The 17,416-nt window shown below is 38.8% G+C and overlaps 1 protein-coding gene across 1 annotated transcript in view; it reads right to left on the bottom strand.

Moving 5' to 3' along the window:
- Positions 1-17,416, bottom strand: part of greb1 (growth regulating estrogen receptor binding 1) — a 31,791-nt gene that overhangs the window by 1,993 nt on the left and 12,382 nt on the right. Inside the window, exons 5-27 of the mRNA XM_051133254.1 lie at positions 16,919-17,101; positions 16,172-16,294; positions 15,092-15,223; positions 14,232-14,354; positions 12,277-12,399; positions 11,833-12,018; positions 11,355-11,705; positions 11,130-11,258; positions 10,944-11,045; positions 10,649-10,846; positions 8,832-9,012; positions 8,565-8,748; positions 8,271-8,407; positions 7,801-8,149; positions 7,561-7,676; positions 6,252-6,457; positions 4,033-4,508; positions 3,849-3,951; positions 3,501-3,656; positions 3,248-3,387; positions 2,945-3,106; positions 1,782-1,986; positions 1,529-1,691 (exon numbers count right to left, since the gene is read on the bottom strand). Of these exons, the coding sequence (XP_050989211.1) occupies positions 1,529-1,691; positions 1,782-1,986; positions 2,945-3,106; positions 3,248-3,387; positions 3,501-3,656; positions 3,849-3,951; positions 4,033-4,508; positions 6,252-6,457; positions 7,561-7,676; positions 7,801-8,149; positions 8,271-8,407; positions 8,565-8,748; positions 8,832-9,012; positions 10,649-10,846; positions 10,944-11,045; positions 11,130-11,258; positions 11,355-11,705; positions 11,833-12,018; positions 12,277-12,399; positions 14,232-14,354; positions 15,092-15,223; positions 16,172-16,294; positions 16,919-17,101 (4,228 nt within the window). The remainder of the gene's footprint in view (positions 1-1,528; positions 1,692-1,781; positions 1,987-2,944; positions 3,107-3,247; positions 3,388-3,500; positions 3,657-3,848; positions 3,952-4,032; positions 4,509-6,251; positions 6,458-7,560; positions 7,677-7,800; positions 8,150-8,270; positions 8,408-8,564; positions 8,749-8,831; positions 9,013-10,648; positions 10,847-10,943; positions 11,046-11,129; positions 11,259-11,354; positions 11,706-11,832; positions 12,019-12,276; positions 12,400-14,231; positions 14,355-15,091; positions 15,224-16,171; positions 16,295-16,918; positions 17,102-17,416) is intronic.

The raw sequence follows: 17,416 nt of genomic DNA, 5'->3' as shown, positions 1-17,416 counted from the left end.
TGAAAAACATTCAAACACACACTACTTTAGACAGAAGGTCAAAAACAAACAGGGATGGACCAAAATATGTATAATAAATAAAATTAATAATATTAGAAATTATGCTCACAAAAAGTCATTTCTAGCTAAAAAAATATATTTCAAATTATTTTAAATATTTTTTTCTATTTTTTTAAGTGTCAATGCACCTTTTTAGAGTGTCACCTTTTAAAAATATCTACTTAAAAACTGTAATTAATTATAACAACAATAGTACTAAATATAGCTGCAAGCAGCGATTACTGGGGTTCAAGCGCTTTTAAGCAAATATGGAAAAAGACATTGTTTAGCAAGTCTGTAACAACCTAAATCAATGATTAAAAAAACATTTTTGGCAAATACAAGTAATTTGCCATAGAAATATGATGTTTCTTTTTTTTTACGTTTATGACTGTTGTTTACTAACTGTGGTCTGATCTCCTTAAAACTTTGCATGCTTGTTCAGAATCAGCTGTTACATGTGCTCAGCAGGTTTTGTGAAGTTTTTAGTTTTCTTTTAGGCTTTATAGGATTTTGTGTACATTCGGACAGGCCAATGTTTTTCAAAAAACATTGACCTAGAGAGTCCATAGAATTGTACTGCAGTGTTTTCTTCCAGATTCAGCAAAAAACTTAGGACTAGTTTGCAAAAGTAGTTTTTTTTTTACATATTCACAATCATTTAACAAGCGATTTAATTGACAGCAGAGGTTCTAAGTTGTCCGGATTGCGGAGTTCTGTCATCTGATATGCAGTGGCGCCGTTATAGCCATTTGTATGATTTAATTCCCTCTTATAGCGCCACCAAGTTGCCAAGCTCCATGTTTTTTTCCCTATGACCTCAGATTGAGCTCTTATATTAGTGTTGTGAGTTTGGTGCAGATATCTCATTCTGTTCAGGAATTATAGGCATTTTACTAGAAGTGGCCCTGCCCCTTTGTAACATTTTGGCAACCGACGTTGAGTTGAAAGTTCAACTATATTTGATAATTATTGATATTCACTCTCCAGAGAAACATTCTGCACTGGTTTGGTTCCGATCGGGTGAAAAACCTAGGACTAGTTTGCAAAAAAGTTTGAATATGAGGTGTTCATTTTGTCTGGCGTGAGCCAAAGTTTCCAACAACATAAGACACTTAAGCCTGCAACTGACGATTTAAGAGTTATGAGCGATTTTGTACTTTTGATCGCTGTAGTGCCCTCGTCAGGCCGATTATGGCAAGCCTTGGTGACGTTGTAGGCGGTTTGAGTACTACCATCCCTCCAAGTTTCAGATCTCTGTGACTTATGGTTTGGTATGCATGATCAGTTTTACGTGGAAATCACTGATCCGTGACCATTCTAACAATTACAATAGGGTTTCAGCACTACGCACTTGAACCCCTAATAATAACAACAGTAGTTAATAAAAGTAATTTTTAGCTAAAAGAATTTAAAGTAACTAATAAAATAAATATACAAAAAATTTAAAAACAAAAATGTAAATAAATTAAAACACAAAATTAAGCACCTTTTCGGATCAACATCAACACTGTTCCACATCACACAAGAATCATCTGCGAGGATGATGAAGGGCCAGACGTCTTGTGGCCGACTGCCATGCTCCACTCTCCGGCTCCGCTCTAACTCCAGGTTATGATAAGACAGCTCTTTAATCAGAAAATGAGCTGCTCCTGAGAACATGGGAGAGAATTTAATTTTATTAAAGAGCTCACTAACATAAATAGATCAATTAAACACTATGATAATCTACTGATCGTCACCTATTCCAGCTCCATTGAAGATGGTGGGTAGGACAAGCATGATATGGTTAGGCCAGTATTTCTTGTAGACGGCCATCTCGTACTCTTTAATCACTAGAATGTGCAGGTGGGCGGCTCCTTCCATGGCATGATACAGATTAAACAAGCCGTGCTCATGGCGACCGGTGGTGGGCATGAATATTGGACTTTTGATGGCATCAGGATTCTGCAAACATCAAATCTAGCTTTAATTGTTGTTCTATTAGTCACTACATAGGCTGGAACTACTCAAGGTTAGTTAACTAAACTCTTTCGGAAGATATTTGTGATCCTGGACCACAAAACCAGTCATAAGGGTCAATTTTTAAAATTGAGATTTGAATAAATAAGCTTCCCATTGAAGTATGTTTTGTTTGGATAGGACAATATTTGGCAGAGATACAACTATTTAAAAATCTAGAATCTGAGGGTGCAAAAAAAAATCAAAATATTGAGAAAATTGCCTTTAAAGTTCTTAGCAATGCATATTACTAATCAAAAATTAAGTCTTCATATATTTACGGTACACTGTAAAAAACAATTGGTTGAGTCAACTTAAAATAATTTGTAACCTGGCTGCCTTAAAATTAAGTTTAGTCAACTCAAAGTTTATTCAACTTTAAATGTTAAATTATACTAAGTGACAACTTAGATATTTGAGTTGAATCAACTTACAATTTTAAGGCAGCTGGGTTACTTACCCATCTGTTAAGTTTAGCAAACACAAATATCTAAGTTGTTACTTAGTACAACTTAACATTTCAAGTTGACTAAACTTATTTTAGTTGACTGAACTTAAAATTTTAAGGCAGCAGGGTAACAAATTATTTTAAGCTGACTCAATAAATTGTTTTTTATTTTTTACAGTGTAGGAAATTTACAAAATATCTTGAAATGTATCAAAATATCATGATCTTTACTTAATATCCTAATGATTTTTGGCATAAAAGAAAAATCAATCATTTTGACCCATAAAATGTATTTTTGGCTACTGCTACAAATATACCCGTGCTACTTAAGACTGGTTTTGTGGTCCAGGGTCACATTGGTTATTTTGTATATTGAAACTGAAGTGAAAATGTATTTTCATCATGCACTCATGGTGCTTTTGGCCTCTACTACAGTAGTTGATTGCTGGTCTGTACCCAATCGGAAGTGAGGGGGAGTCTCATGCTCTCCAACTGGCCTCCTGATTGGCTGAAGGAGAAGTGATGTTCTTTGGATTTGGGAATGATGAAGTAGAGCTGGATTTCCTCTCCCAGTAGAAGGTGAGAGAAGGTAAAAGCATGCAGGGTGGACTCGTACATCTGCAAACAGATAATCAACATCCCAAAATACAGTCAGACCAAAACACACATGTATAATATAGATTATTCTATAGATTAGAATCTCAATGTCTCCATTGACCAATCAGATTTAAGTATTCAAGAGAGCTGTGTAGGGCTCACCTGATACTGCGGATTGAAACCCATGTACTGGTGACACTGTTCACAATGATGGTATGTGTTGTAAGCTGCATATTTAGAAAGTTTGATCCGTGCCGTTCGCCTGCGTAGATACACATCTTCCTGCCTTCTGGAGTTTCCATCTAAAGCAGTTAAGGCAAAACAAACTACTTCAATGATACTAACCTATTAGAATGGCCAGAACTACTACAGTAGGGCTCAACTAAACCATATATGATTGTCTTGATGGTCTCACCATGTGAATTCGGAGTGAAGTCTGGTGAGTAGACAGTGCTAATGTCTTCATATTTAGGATCATGGATGGTGTAATCAAAGGGCATCCCACGCACAGTGTCTGTATTGGGCCACAATGCAACGGGCTGATGATATCGCACCAAATCTTTTCCGCAATCTGGAGAAAAAAAGTATTCATCATTTCACTGATATATCACTTGTGTAGTATGATTCCTGAATAATTGAACCAACAAAGGATTGATACACTGTGCAACATTGCAGTGTTGTAGTAAAGTTTAATAGACTGTTATATTTTGGGTAACACTTTAGTTTGGGGACAATATTACAGTCTTAGTGGTATAATACTTACTGCAGTTGATGTCCTCCTCATCGTAGATGTCCACTTCCATCAGTCTAATCAGCATGCGAGAGAGAATACCCAGAAACTGTAGATATGCCCCAGTCTTCCCTACCTGAACACACACAACAAACTCCATTTTAACCCACCAGCCAAACACTGACAGTAGCATCCAGTGTTTCAGACGCTCGTTTACCTGTGGCGGTCCACTTAGCAGCAGCTTTCGTGGGTGGAAGTTATCAGTCCGTCCTTCAGCTCGGTTACTGCTGTCCATGTGGTGAGGTTTGGGGACCGTCCATTGGCGATAGTACAGCGACTGCTCGGTGCAGGTCATCATCTTGCTGAGGAGGGGTCTAAAGGAGCTGACCCATTCTACCGAAGAGTGTGGGAGGAAGGAAGTCGACTTGGGCAGGCCACTGGAATCCAATGTGGTGATGAGGTCGTAGACGGCTTTAGGGAGCAGCACCACAGGTGGACGGCTGAGATTACGGGCCCAGGAGCAGCTCTGTCGTAGAGGAGAGGCCCTTGTGGACGAAGAGCCAGATGAGGTGGATTTGGACTGCCGCCTCTGGTTGGGCTGCTTTTCTGGATCCACAGGAGTTCGGTCAGACTGAGGGTGCTGAGAGCCAGCTGGGGAGGCCTGGTTACCCAGTCTAGGTAGATCGTTGTTTACTATATAGACCACCAGAGAGAGGTAAGGTCAGTGCGAGAGAAGTATGTAAAACCTGTGAATTCACCAATTTTGGGAACCTTTCGGAAAGCAAAGCCCCACTTCACTGTCCCAAGTACCAATCTCAAAACTATGGAAGCCTGTTTCTGACACTGACAATAAAAAAATAAAAAAGGTTATTGCGACTTTTTATCTTACAATTCTGTTTTTCTCAAAATTGCGTGATACAAACTCAACTTTTTATGACTTTTTTCCTCAGAACTGCATGATACAAATTCACAATTTAGACTTTTTTCTCAGAATTATGTGATATAAACTTGCAGTTGTGAGTTATAAAGTCTGAACTGTGAGATGAAAACTCGCAATACTGACTTTTTTTTCACAAATTCTTTTTTTCTCGCAACTGCAAGTTTGTATCTCGCAATTCTGACTTTTTTTTCACACCATTCTGAATTTTTTCTCAGATCTGTGTGATATAAACTCACAATTGCGAGTCATAAAGTCCAAATTTGAGGTGAAAAAAGACTGATATGTTCTCAGAATTGAGAGATATAAACTTGCAATTACAAGTTATAAAGTCAGAATTGTGAGATATAAACTCACAATTCTGAGAAAAAAGTCAGAATTGCATAAAAAGTCAAAATTGCAAGATTTAAACTTGCAATTGACAGAAAAAAAGAACTGCAAGATATTTAAATTTGCGAGAAAAAAGTCTGAATTGTGAGTCGCAATAAAGTCGCAATTCTGACTTTATAACTCACAATTGCGAGTTTATATCGCTTCTATCAGTTCTGAGTAAAAAAGTCAATGGCCAGTTTATATTTCACAATACTGACTTCATTTCTTGGAATTGCGAGTTTATATCTCACAATTTTGACTTTTATTGCGAGTTTATGTCGCATTTCCTTCTCTGTTGGTTATTTAGTGGCAGAAGCACGCTTCCGTACAAACCAGACCCGTTTCCCATGCTTTATAAGAATTAAAGCAAATTTAGGCATTCCAGTTAGGATATCAGTTTATTTGATCAGTAAATCAGTTATAATCAGATTTTTTTTTAAATTGAAAGAATGATGAAGCAACTTACAAACATTTGCTCAAGGAATTACAAGCATCATGATTTTAACTAACAACCCAGTGTTACAATTAAAGGACAACTTTTGCCGACAAATTAACATGCTCATCTGGGTGCAGGTAACATGGAGAAAGATTATACATTGTTCATTTACATATACTACAGGCATCAAACAATACAAAGCTGGTTGAAAAACTGGCAAAGTTATCCTTTAATTTTAATTTTAATCAATTTAAACAACTATAGACTGTGAGATTTACTGATTCAGCGTTTGGATTTTTAGAAATGTCCCCAAAGGAAGAAACAGTTCTACCTATGTGAACATGCAGTCATTGAGGTGGTTAATCTCCATTTCCTCTTACTTCCTTACATGAGGTATTGGAGGACAATGAGGAGATGCTGGAGTCTCTGTAGAGAATCCTCTTCCTCCCAAAAGCTGTGTTGAAGACTGTGTTAAAACACAGATGGCATGAGGCTGAGCTGACTAATAGCTTGATATTCTTACTCTCTGGCTATCTGAAGGATTGGAGCAGTTGTGGTGTGCCTTGACCACGTCAATGTCCGTGTAATGTAGTGTTTATGTGTACCCTCATCATTTTCGATACATTTAAAACAAAAAGGTTTATTCTCAGTTTAGTAAATGCTTCATGTTTTCTGGCTTTGCAATACTGACCATCCACTACAACCTCCTCGTCTTCGTTGTCAGTGCTGCTGAGTTTTTCAGGGTCACTCTCAGACAGGTCACAGCGTGTGTGCGGTTCATGCTGGCCATCTTGTTTTGTCTTCAGCAGGTATGCGGCCAATCCCAGCTCCTGCTCGAGAGTGGTGCGCTGCAGAGACCAGAAGCTGATAACACGCAGGTCACAGTACTTCAGAGATCTGAGGATAGAGGAACAACATGGTAAGCCTAAGTATAAACCATGAAAGTAAAGCTTGTGTTTAAAGATCTGGTCCTTTCCCAAGACTCTATATGACTAAAGAACTTCCATGACTTTCCATCTCTAGTCATGTGTAATAATGGAATTAATGAATAATGATTCATGTAGATTCAGACTGATTCACTAATGAACCATTCATACTATTTTGTGAATTGTTTTGAATGATCTATTGAAAAGAACAGATGCTCCCAAATTGAATAACTTAAGCTTGCTAGCATGTTTTAGTCTACACTACTGCTATTTGCTATCTATCTGAAATAGTCACTATATATATATATATATATATATATATATATATATATATAGACATCTGCAATCATTTCTAAGAATTTCCAAGCTTGCATGGAGATATGCATAGGTTACATAGTGATTTTAAAATTAAGGCAAAAAAAACAAAACAAAAAAACATTTTGAATGTAATAAAACTCTGTCAAATAGCCTGTGCCATAAAATAAATAAAATAAAATAAAATAAAACCTTACAACAAGTTTTAACTAACATGAACAATGAACAATACATTTATTACAGTATTAATCTTTGTTTATGTTAATTCACAGTGCATTAACTAATGTTAACAAGCACAACTTTTGATTTTAACAATGCGTTAGTGAAGTATTGTTTATTCTTAGTTCATGTTAACTAAAGTAGTTAACTAATGTTAACTAATGTTAACTAATGAACCTTACTGTATAGTGTTACCAGCAAAATAAAATAAAATAAAATAAAATAAAATAAAATAAAATAAAACATTTGTCAAAACTATTTTGAAAAGGGCCTAATTTTTCTGAAGTCCTGCTGACCTGTACAATTTAACCAAGCCATTATTTGGACAAACAAACCAATTATAAATGGGCCTTTGAAAGCTTGCTAATTTGTGTAAACGATTTTTAGAAACTATTCTTAAAGCAGGCACCTTTAAATATATGAAATGGAATAAAAAAGACGGTATTTAACAGCTGGATGCCTGTAATGTTGTCTAAAATTTTACATAAGCAACTCTGCATCAAGCCACAGGTCGAAAAACTCTTCCTGTGAGTGTTTCACCTGGGTAAAGACTCTCCAAGTGGATCCATGCCGGTTAAGATGAGGATACAGGGTAAAGCCTCCAGCTCTAGATATGTCCGAGGAGCCCAGTCTGGGTCCAAGATCTTCAGCCATACCTTGAGACATAAAAAGCAAAAGGATCTACGATTTAGGGGTATAATGAAGAATATGTACACAAGGATAAATGACACAAAATGTAATTAAAAAAACCCAATAAACCAATAGATTAAAATTAAATACCCTCAGTTGGTCCAAGAAGTGTTTTCCTACACTGAGAGCAGAGCATGGATCCCCCAGGACGATCTCAAACTGCTTGTGAAGGCCGAGTCTGTTGCGGACATGACAGAGGCGCTGATGAGCAAAGGCAGCCAGAGCCGGTGAGGGGATCCTCAGGAGCAGCATGTGACCATGTCGGCTGGGACATCTCTGGGATGTGTTGAGGAGGCACTGCACCATCTCCAGCGTTTCCACTGAGATGTGCTTCTGCAGAGCCTGTAAAGCCTGACCGCCTGCTGTTGCCATCAAGGCCAAAGAGTAATGCTGGATCAGCACATGGGTGCGAATCACCGCACTGTGTAGTTTTGGGAACCTGAGGAGACGTAAGGAGAGATCCTTTAACAACAAGATCCTTTAAAAATCTTCCTAAATTGATTTGCCACTCAAATACATTAATAGCTGCAATATTTAAAAAAATAGCACTAAAAACAAACCTCTCTTCCAGAGCAGCAGCCATGCTCTCAAATGAACTGTCATATCGTAGCAAAGGAAGGCCACTTCCAGAGCGGGTCGTCTCTAGCAGCTCAGATACACCGAAGTACTTTGTCTTCTCGTGATAAAGATCTACATCCTAGGTGTTAAAAAAACAGATGGATTAAATTTGTAAAATCTTTCGGAATTAGCAAGAAGTTCTGTGGTCATGGTTAACCACTATGGGGGATTTCAAAGTTTCAGTTTTTCAGAAACTTAACTTATTGTTTTAAATAGATAATATGTGGTATTCTTACATTGCTGAATCCAGAAGGCCAGTGGATTTCATTGTAAGGGCTGATGCGTGTGTATTGAGTCTGCAAGGTGAAGGGGAACGAAGTCACGTGGAGTGTCAGGATGTTGGGAGCATCTCGAATCTGCCTGCAGTTCAGCAGACCGTCCACTAGTCCCGAGTTGGAGTCTCCTCCACTGCACTGGCCACTGTTGTAAGAATAAAAATACAGAGTTCCACCAACAGCCAATCAAAGAAGAGGCTTAAAGGAGAATCATGTGAGGTCACATACCTGCTGATGTCCCAGTGTGCGTGATCGTGCACTAATATGAAGAGCGTGTAGGGGTTCATCTTGGATTTCTGAATGAGGCTGTTGATTTTTCCCACTGCACTCTGATTTAGCTTTACTACATACTGCTCAGCCTCCTTCTGCGACAAGCAGTCTTGGTCCAGTCCTAATTCCCGTAACACCCCTGTAAATACAACAGGAGGAGGTGAGATCTATTTGCAGTACATAATCTAATTGCTCAAAAGCCTGCGATGTAAAATGAACTTACATTTTACAAAAGGACAAGACATCAACTTGCAGTTTTAAAGGGAAATACACTGCCCTCCAAAAGTTTGGCAAAGTGTGGTTTTGGACGATATCAGCATAAATCCTTATCATTTTTTGGTGCAAATACATTAAAGTAACTTGACATTATCATTGAAGACCAGCAATAATAATTTTCAGTTTGATTACATAATAATGGCAATATATTCATGTCAAAGTCAGACATGCCCCTTTGCCAGCTGTGATGCGTGGTTACTGGTTTAAACTTGGCCCAGGTTTTTAAAAGATTTTTGGGTCAGCACACCTTAATAGCTTCAACAGTAGATTGCCAATTAAGTTTAGAATACAATGAATTTAGGCCCAGATTATGCAGATCTGTAATAGCTGCTAATGGTGGATATTTTGATGAATCGAAAAAGTTTTTTCTATGTATAAACTGTTTATGTAATAAAATATGTTTTCTTAGTTTATGTTGTCCCTTATCAGTGCAAAATTATCAAATTAAAAAGGATTCATGCCAATATTGTCCAAAACCCATTTTTTTAGGGCGTTTCCAAACTTTTGAAGAATATTGCTTTTTCGTGTAGTTTTCAAAGCTCATACTTGGCTTATACTGTCATATATGGGCCATTCTACAGAGTTAGTCTAAAGTCAGAGTTGGAAACGTCTTGAAAAATGTGTCTTTTTCCAAAACATTTGTATGTATGCACATTGTATAATATCCAAGGTACACAAAACCAGTCATAAGTGTAAATTTTTCGAAATTGAGATTTATACATCATCTGAAAGCTGAATAAATAAGCTTTCTGTTGATGTATGGAAAGAACAAGATTTGGCTGAGATACAACTATTTGAAAATCTGGAATCATAGGGTGCAAAAAATCTAAATACTGAGAAAATCGCCTTTAAAGTTGTCCAAATGAAGTTCATAGCAATGCATATTACTAATCAAAAATTACATTTTTATATATTTACGGTAGGAAATTTACAAAATATCTTCATGGAACATGATCTTTACTTAATATCCTAATGATTTTTGCCATAAAGGAAAAATCTATACATTTGACCCATCAGATGTATTTTTATAATGTATATACTGTATATATTTAAGCGTTGTTCCAAACCCATAAGACTTTTCACCTTCCGAAATTAAGATATTTTTCATTACTTTTTTTTTTTTTTTTTACTTTTTTTTTTACTATTTTTTTAACAATGTCCTTACTACCTTTTTGGGCCTTGAACATGGTAGTTGTATTGCTGTCTATGCAGGGTCAGAAAGCTCTTGGATTTCATCACAAATATCTTAATTTGTGTTCTAAAGATGAACAAAGATCTTACAGGTTTAGAACGACATGAGGGAGAGATTTTTGGGTTAACTATCCCTTTAAAGTACACTTAAAAATATACTTTTATAACCATGTGGGCCAATTTAATTCCAAGACATACTAGGACACTGATTTAGTTCACTTAAACTTTACTTGATAAAATTAACTTCAAGTATTCTTTTTTGTAAAGGTGCAGTAGAGACACATGGGTATTGAGTGCCGGTACTCTACCTGAGTTCCACAGGTGAAGAACGACTTGATGAAAAGTGACCTCTGAAGGCGGAACGCAGATTAAGAACTCAACCTTGTCGAAGGAACCAAGGTCCAGGTTCTGTGTGCTGGAATCGGCGATGGCGCAAACATGCGAGAGCAGCTTCCGAGCCACGGCAAGCTGTATGGGCCGAATCTCGTGCCACTCTATGGAGTATTCTATTGAAAAATACGAAGTGTTAACACACTTTATACTCAATGTATATATCTCATTAAATTCATAACTCGGATGCTTTCACGCACAAATCAGTCTTACCAGCACACTTGGCTTTAGGACTGTCTCCTGATGGTTCTAAGACAGAATACTGGGCAACGTTCTCAGGACTAGCTTTCTCCAGCAAGGCCTCCACATCTCCATCTGATAAATGGTATAGAGAAGCACTTAAATGCTATATGGGGAAACCGCAGAGGTGAGATCCATGAATTAGAACAGAAGTCTTACCTGGACCCAAAGAACTGAAATAGGATCCCAACTCTACTGCCATCCCAGAAGACAACTCATGGACGATCTCTCTCACACAATCACTGGGAGAGAGAAGACTCTCAGCTAGAGCACGAGTCTGGTGCTTCCCTTTGTGAAAAGGTAGATATTGTAAAACTATTGATTCAATTTCAATTTAATTTCCTTTTATTATTACTAGTAGTAGTACATTTGTAACCCACATACCTGTTACAACCACACATGACTCTATTTCCTGGCTCCTGTTCATGCAGATGATCACCACATAATTGGTCTGCCTCAATCTGCCATCTACTAGTCTGTGGAAGGTATCCTCCAGCGCTTCAGCCAGAGAGGGCGCCGTATCCAGCACCAGAACTCCTTCCCCGCATGAGCTGGTGGCCAGTTTGGCCAGCCAGGGGAGCTGAGAGGGAGTGAGGGGCTGTGCGAGGCAGGGGAGAGGAGGTGGAAACTGTGCATGTGTCTGCTGATACTGCCGGATCTCCGTCAGGTGTGACTCACGCCAGGAACGCATGAAGATCTGCTCCAAGTCTTCCATCAGAGGAGCCTGGTCAGGTGCTGTTGTAACATGGTAGGTAAATACACTTACACATACTGTTCGTACACAAATAATTATGCATAGTCCCAGGCATCAAAATGTTTACTCTTTGGGCTCTGTGTGGAAGGTGTATGAAATACTTCTCACCAAGCTGCACTAGATAGTAGACAGTCAGCAGGATGAGCATCTCAGTGGAGATGGGCTGAATGGGAGCGGTGCCGTACTGCTCGTAGACTCGTGGGAGATTCTGGGAACTGCGATAGCATTTCTGCAGCAGGCCACTCACCAGCACATCCCCGAGGTTCCCACACAAATGTGGCAGTGTCCCGTGCCCTACAGACGAAAAACAAACACAGTCTAACTGAACAGCTGGCCCAAGATAAAATGGTGGGAAATGCTATCACAGTTTCACAATAGACAAAACAGACACAAACCATAGAAAACACATAGTTTAAATATGTCCAGGTTGTTCTTATATTTTCTATAAACATACATACAGCCAATTTTAGTTCATTTCGTACATTTTCTGAATGGAAACTGGCATTATTGTAAATTTAAATATAGAAAAAGCAAAACAATATTTAGATTTACCTTTAAAAATAACCGGTCGTAGTCCACAAGTTTGGAGCAGGTGATCAGGCACTGTGACAGACTCCCCAGGGGCAATTGGTGGCGAGGACCCCATAGACAAACACCCAGATGTCCCGGTGTCCGCTGAGGGCAAACACATTCACACTTTATAGCTGATATAATAGTGTACATAATTTTCAGTACTCACTTGACTTACTCGAAGTGGTCTGAGCATGCACATAAAGACTTAAAGGGATAGTTCACCCAAAAATGTAACTGTCATTAAAGATATTTTTTATGAAATCAGAGACCTTTCTGACCCTGCATAGACAGAAATGCAACTGCCACGTTCAAAAGAAAACAAAAAAATGACTTTATTATTTTTTCTTCTCTTCCATGTCAGTCTTCGACGTGCGTTCAAAACGTATTCTTGTAGCTTCATAAAATTATGGTTGAACCACTGATGTCACATGGACTATTTTAATGATGCCCTTACTACCTTTCTGGGCCTTGAATGTGTCAGTTGCGGTACTGTGTATGCAGAGTCAAAAAGCTCTCGGATTTCACCAAAAATGTCTTTTTGTTTCGAAGATGATCGAAGGTCTAACGGGTTTGGAACGACATGAGGGTGAGTAATTAATGACAAAATTTTCATTTTTAATAAACACAGTCCCCAAAAGCAATCACAATTACTATATATTTTGAGTCAATGGCTCTCAACCTGCCTTGAGTCAGAGTTTGCAAGGGGGGCATTGGAACATATGAATAGTTCAGATGCAAAACCAGCTAAAAGCCATCTTGGTCAAAAATGAGATAATGATACTGAGTGAATGCTACTGACACATAGAACACATCCATCAAATACTTTTACTTCAAACTCGCTAAATTCCAGCCTCAGCCCAATCAGAAGTACCGGTACTTACATAGAAACCTATACAAAGTAGCCAGAAGGAAATCTGTCAGATGGATTTAGCTGGTTTTGCATCTGAACTCTTCATATATGCTTTGAGGTCAAATATGAATGCAAAAATTCTTATATGTAAGGAGGGAGCATTAAGGACAAAAGGTTGGGAACCACTGTCTTGGGTAACATTTGAAAAATTGCTATAATAAGTCATGATGAGTCACCCATTATTTTTAAATAGTGTTGCTTTTTTGAGTGTTTGCTCGGTGGACTCCAGAGGAAATCAGAAGAACACTATGTTCAGGTTTGACGAAAAGCAAACATATCTATAATTATTAAGGCCTCTTTGGCAGATGCATGTGCTGCAGTCAGATCACATCACATTTTTGGCACTCAGATACAAGGGTGGAAATAGCCCTGGGGTTTTGAGTTACATCCTCAATTGTTTTGTTCTCTAGCCATAAAGGGATAGTTCACCCAAAAATGAAAATTCTGTCAATAATTACTCACCCTTATGTCGTTCCAAACTTGTACAACCATTGTTCATCTTCGGAACACAAATTAAGATATTTTTGATGAAATCCGAGAGCTTTCTGACTCTGCATAGATGGCAAAATATCTTAATTTGTGTTCCAAAGATAAATGAAGGTCTTATGGGTTTGGAACGACAAGTGGGTGAGGAAATAATTTTTGGGTAAACTATCCCTTTAAGCCTCCCAGCCATGAGGCCTCCCAATGCTGCATAATGTTATGTATTATATCATATTTATATCAGCACTAATTGCTTTCATTTTCATTACAACAACTATATAAGATATCACAGTATTCCTGGTAAATAATATGTGGAAATGTAGAAGCAGAAATTTTGTGTCCGAACGATACCCAAATATGGCTGCTCACTGATCTTTTAATATCCTAACAGTGCAATTTAGGAAATATCCATCCCCCACTGCCACCCCCACCTCCAATATCCCTAAATCCTACAAGCAGGACAGATTTGTTCACAACACAAGAAGGGGGTAAATGAGCACAACTTTGGTTTGAACGTCAGTAGTGATATGAGTGTGTCTACCTGATTTAGTGCCATTAGTCGTGCTGTTGGGAGCAGGTTTGGGGGCGACTTCTGTAGAAGCAGAGGATTCTGGGGACCATCCCTTGTGCCTCTTCTTGGGAGGCCCAGAATTTGCCATGGAGCCTTGAAAAGCAGGACAACTGGTCAATAGGATCTATCTATCTATATATCTATCTATCTATCTATAAAATTGTAGCGTCAAGTTTTTTAAAACCTTTTTCTAAAAGTCTTTAAAAGCCTTCTCTAGTCTTTCCCAAGCTCAAAGTTTACCCTACCAAACTTTCCTTTTTTTGTGTAATTGTAAATCTAAAAACAACAGAATGTAAATTCACTTTAAAGGCAGGTTTTGGTGTCATAGGAAGTGATATATTATGTTATACATTAACCAAACTGTAAATGCAAGCGCATATGTCGCTTTATATGCAAAGAGAAACAGTAAAGAAGGGGCAATGTGTTAGATCCTAATGAAAACCAAAGCATCAGGAAGGAAGTCTCACGTTTTACAACGCAGACAGAGAGCAGGAGAGAGAAGGGAAGAGACTTTATAGCAGCACTTTATGGAGGTGATAGTCAGAGAGTGCTGAAAGAAAAGAGAGGGATCTTTTACAGCCCCAAATGCTGAATAATGACAGACACCAACAACAAAAGAGGAGGAGGAAAGGGCTTAGACAATACAGCTGCCTCTTTTTAAAGCATTTAAACGTTTCAAAAGGGCTGCTCTCTTTCATCGGAGGTGTGAAGTCCAGAGGGGGGGGATTGGTTTAGGGACCGCCCCTGTAAAATTGAGGTTTCCTTTTTCTCTGATCCAAGTTTGAAATATAAACACTAAGTGAATAGTGACTGCCAGGGGGCAGGATTACCTATTCCTGTGGGCCTTCCAGGACCATTAGCCACTATTCCAGGCTGAGCCGGAGGCTGCTGGGGTACAGGAACATGACTGCCATTGGTTAATGGAGGGGAACCCTCAGATAAATGGAGTTGGGTGTTCAGATCTGTTTGATGGGGACAGGAAAAGTTCTAAATTTAGCAACAAAATAGACAGTTTTGTCTGTTCAACCCATTCTAAGGGATTAGTTCAATTCCAGAATAAAAAATTCCTGATGATTTACACACCCCCATGCCATTCAAGATGGTTATGTCTTTCTTCCTTCAGTCAAAAAGAATTTTTTTTGAGGAAAACATTCAAGGATTTTTCTCCATATAGCGGACTTCAGTGGTGGCCAACGGGTTTAAGGTCCAAACTGCAGTTTCAATGCAGCTCCAAATGGCTCTACAAGATCCCAGTCAAGGAATAAGGGTCTTATCTAGCGAAACAATTGGTCTTTTTCTAGCTCTTCGATGCACGTCCACAGCTTCACACATTACGTAATTACATTAGAAATGTCACACGTGGTTTGTTCTTTGCCTGTGTACGCCGGTTCAAAAAGGTAGGGTGAAAAACTCATCTTATTTTCTCCTACAACTTCAAAATTGTCCGACATTGTTGTTTTACCTTTTTTTGTAAAGTGCCTTTGACTTTCTTTGCACGTTCGCTTTGTAAACACTGGGTTGGTACTCTCGCCTACGTCACACATGTGTGATTACGTGAGGTCAAGCTAGTGCAAGATGAGCATTTGTGGTTAAAAAGTAAATAAAATTTAATTTCTTTTAGAAAATGACACATCGTTTTGCTAGATAAGACCCTTATTACTCGTCTGGGATCGTGTAGAGCCCTTTGAAGCTGCATTGAAACTGCAGTTTGGACCTTCAACCCACTGGCCATCATTATATGTCCACTATATGGAGAAAAATCCTGGAATATTTTCCTCAGAAACCTTCATTTCTTTTCAACTGAAGCATGACAGACATGAAGATCTTGGATAACATGGGGTTGAGTAAATTATCAGGAAATTTTTATTCTGGAAGTGAAGTAATCCTTTAACAAACTATGCATTTCCTACCTGCATGGTTAATAGTGTTCAAGGCTGTGTGCCCTGAACTGGGAAGCAGGTCAGTGGGTCCATGTCCTGATTGTTCCTCTGCTCCAGCAGCTGCATTACAGACTGCATGTCTCATTCGGCTGTCTGCACAAATCATGAGAAAAAAAATCCATAAACCACAGTAAAACAATCCTTAGCATAAATTAAAAAACAGCTGAAAAACCCACAGACTACCATTGAAGAATATCACACTTGGGGGGCCAGGAAAGATCCCACCCAAAACAACTTAGTGACCACCTAGGAATGCTCTTGAAACGACAAGGACCCTAGCATCATCTTAGACATGCTGTAGCAACCACGCAATAACTATAAATATAATAGCGTCTGCATCAACATTTGACTCTGATTGGCTGTTTGATTGTTCATCAGTTGGAAGCATTTTTTGTGAAGCATGTAATGCTCTCTGAATATGCACATACACTGCCAAAGCTCTTCCTGCTCAGTGTTGACAGGTCACCATGGTAGCAGTGAGCAAAACTAGGTGTGCTGGCCATCTGGACCGTCAGTCTGAAAAAGCAAGCGCTGCTGAATGGGTCAGGCTGACCCAGGATGCAAAACAGGGTCATGTTAACCCTTCTGCTAGTCGCTGGTTGTCAATATTCCACCACAGAAGTGTTGCTGATGCTATATGCTTGTAAAGAAGGATGCCCATTCACATAAACTGTAAAATGGTACCTTTATTGTCTAATAATTTCTGTTCGATCTTACCTATTCCCTTCCAGCAGATTGGTGGTCCCTTGACCAGAATGCCCTGCGCATTTCTGAGCAGGTGGTACTTTAAGTGCTTCTGCTTCTTAGGCTGTGTGGTGAGCTTCAGGTTGATGTGATTGGCAAACTCAGTGAAGTAGCGGAAGCCCTTCTCTCCGCAGCCCATGCAGTTCCCTGAGAAACCTACAACAGACGAGATTCGGTGAATATGTTCTTTCATGTATGTCTTTGAGTGCCCAGATGTTGTCTACATTCCTTGAAGACCAAGAACAGTTATCTAAAATAGAGACATTGAATAGATGAGAGCCCAGTTTCCATAGCCACGAACCATCAACAGGGGCAAGGGAGCTGAGCGGAGATGAGGGCCATAGAAACCCAAATTAAAGAGCTTAAAATGTCTCTCTGACAAATGAAAATGTGGTCCCATGAGGTTGGGGTACCCTGACCCAGGAACTGGCTCTGTGATTAGGGCTTTCCCATTTCTACCTCTCTCTCTTT

Source organism: Labeo rohita, chromosome 17 (genome assembly GCF_022985175.1).
Source record: "Labeo rohita strain BAU-BD-2019 chromosome 17, IGBB_LRoh.1.0, whole genome shotgun sequence".
NCBI lineage: Eukaryota > Metazoa > Chordata > Actinopteri > Cypriniformes > Cyprinidae > Labeo > Labeo rohita.
Note: the sequence above shows the minus strand (reverse complement) of the source record. Positions and strands in the feature narration are given on the sequence as shown.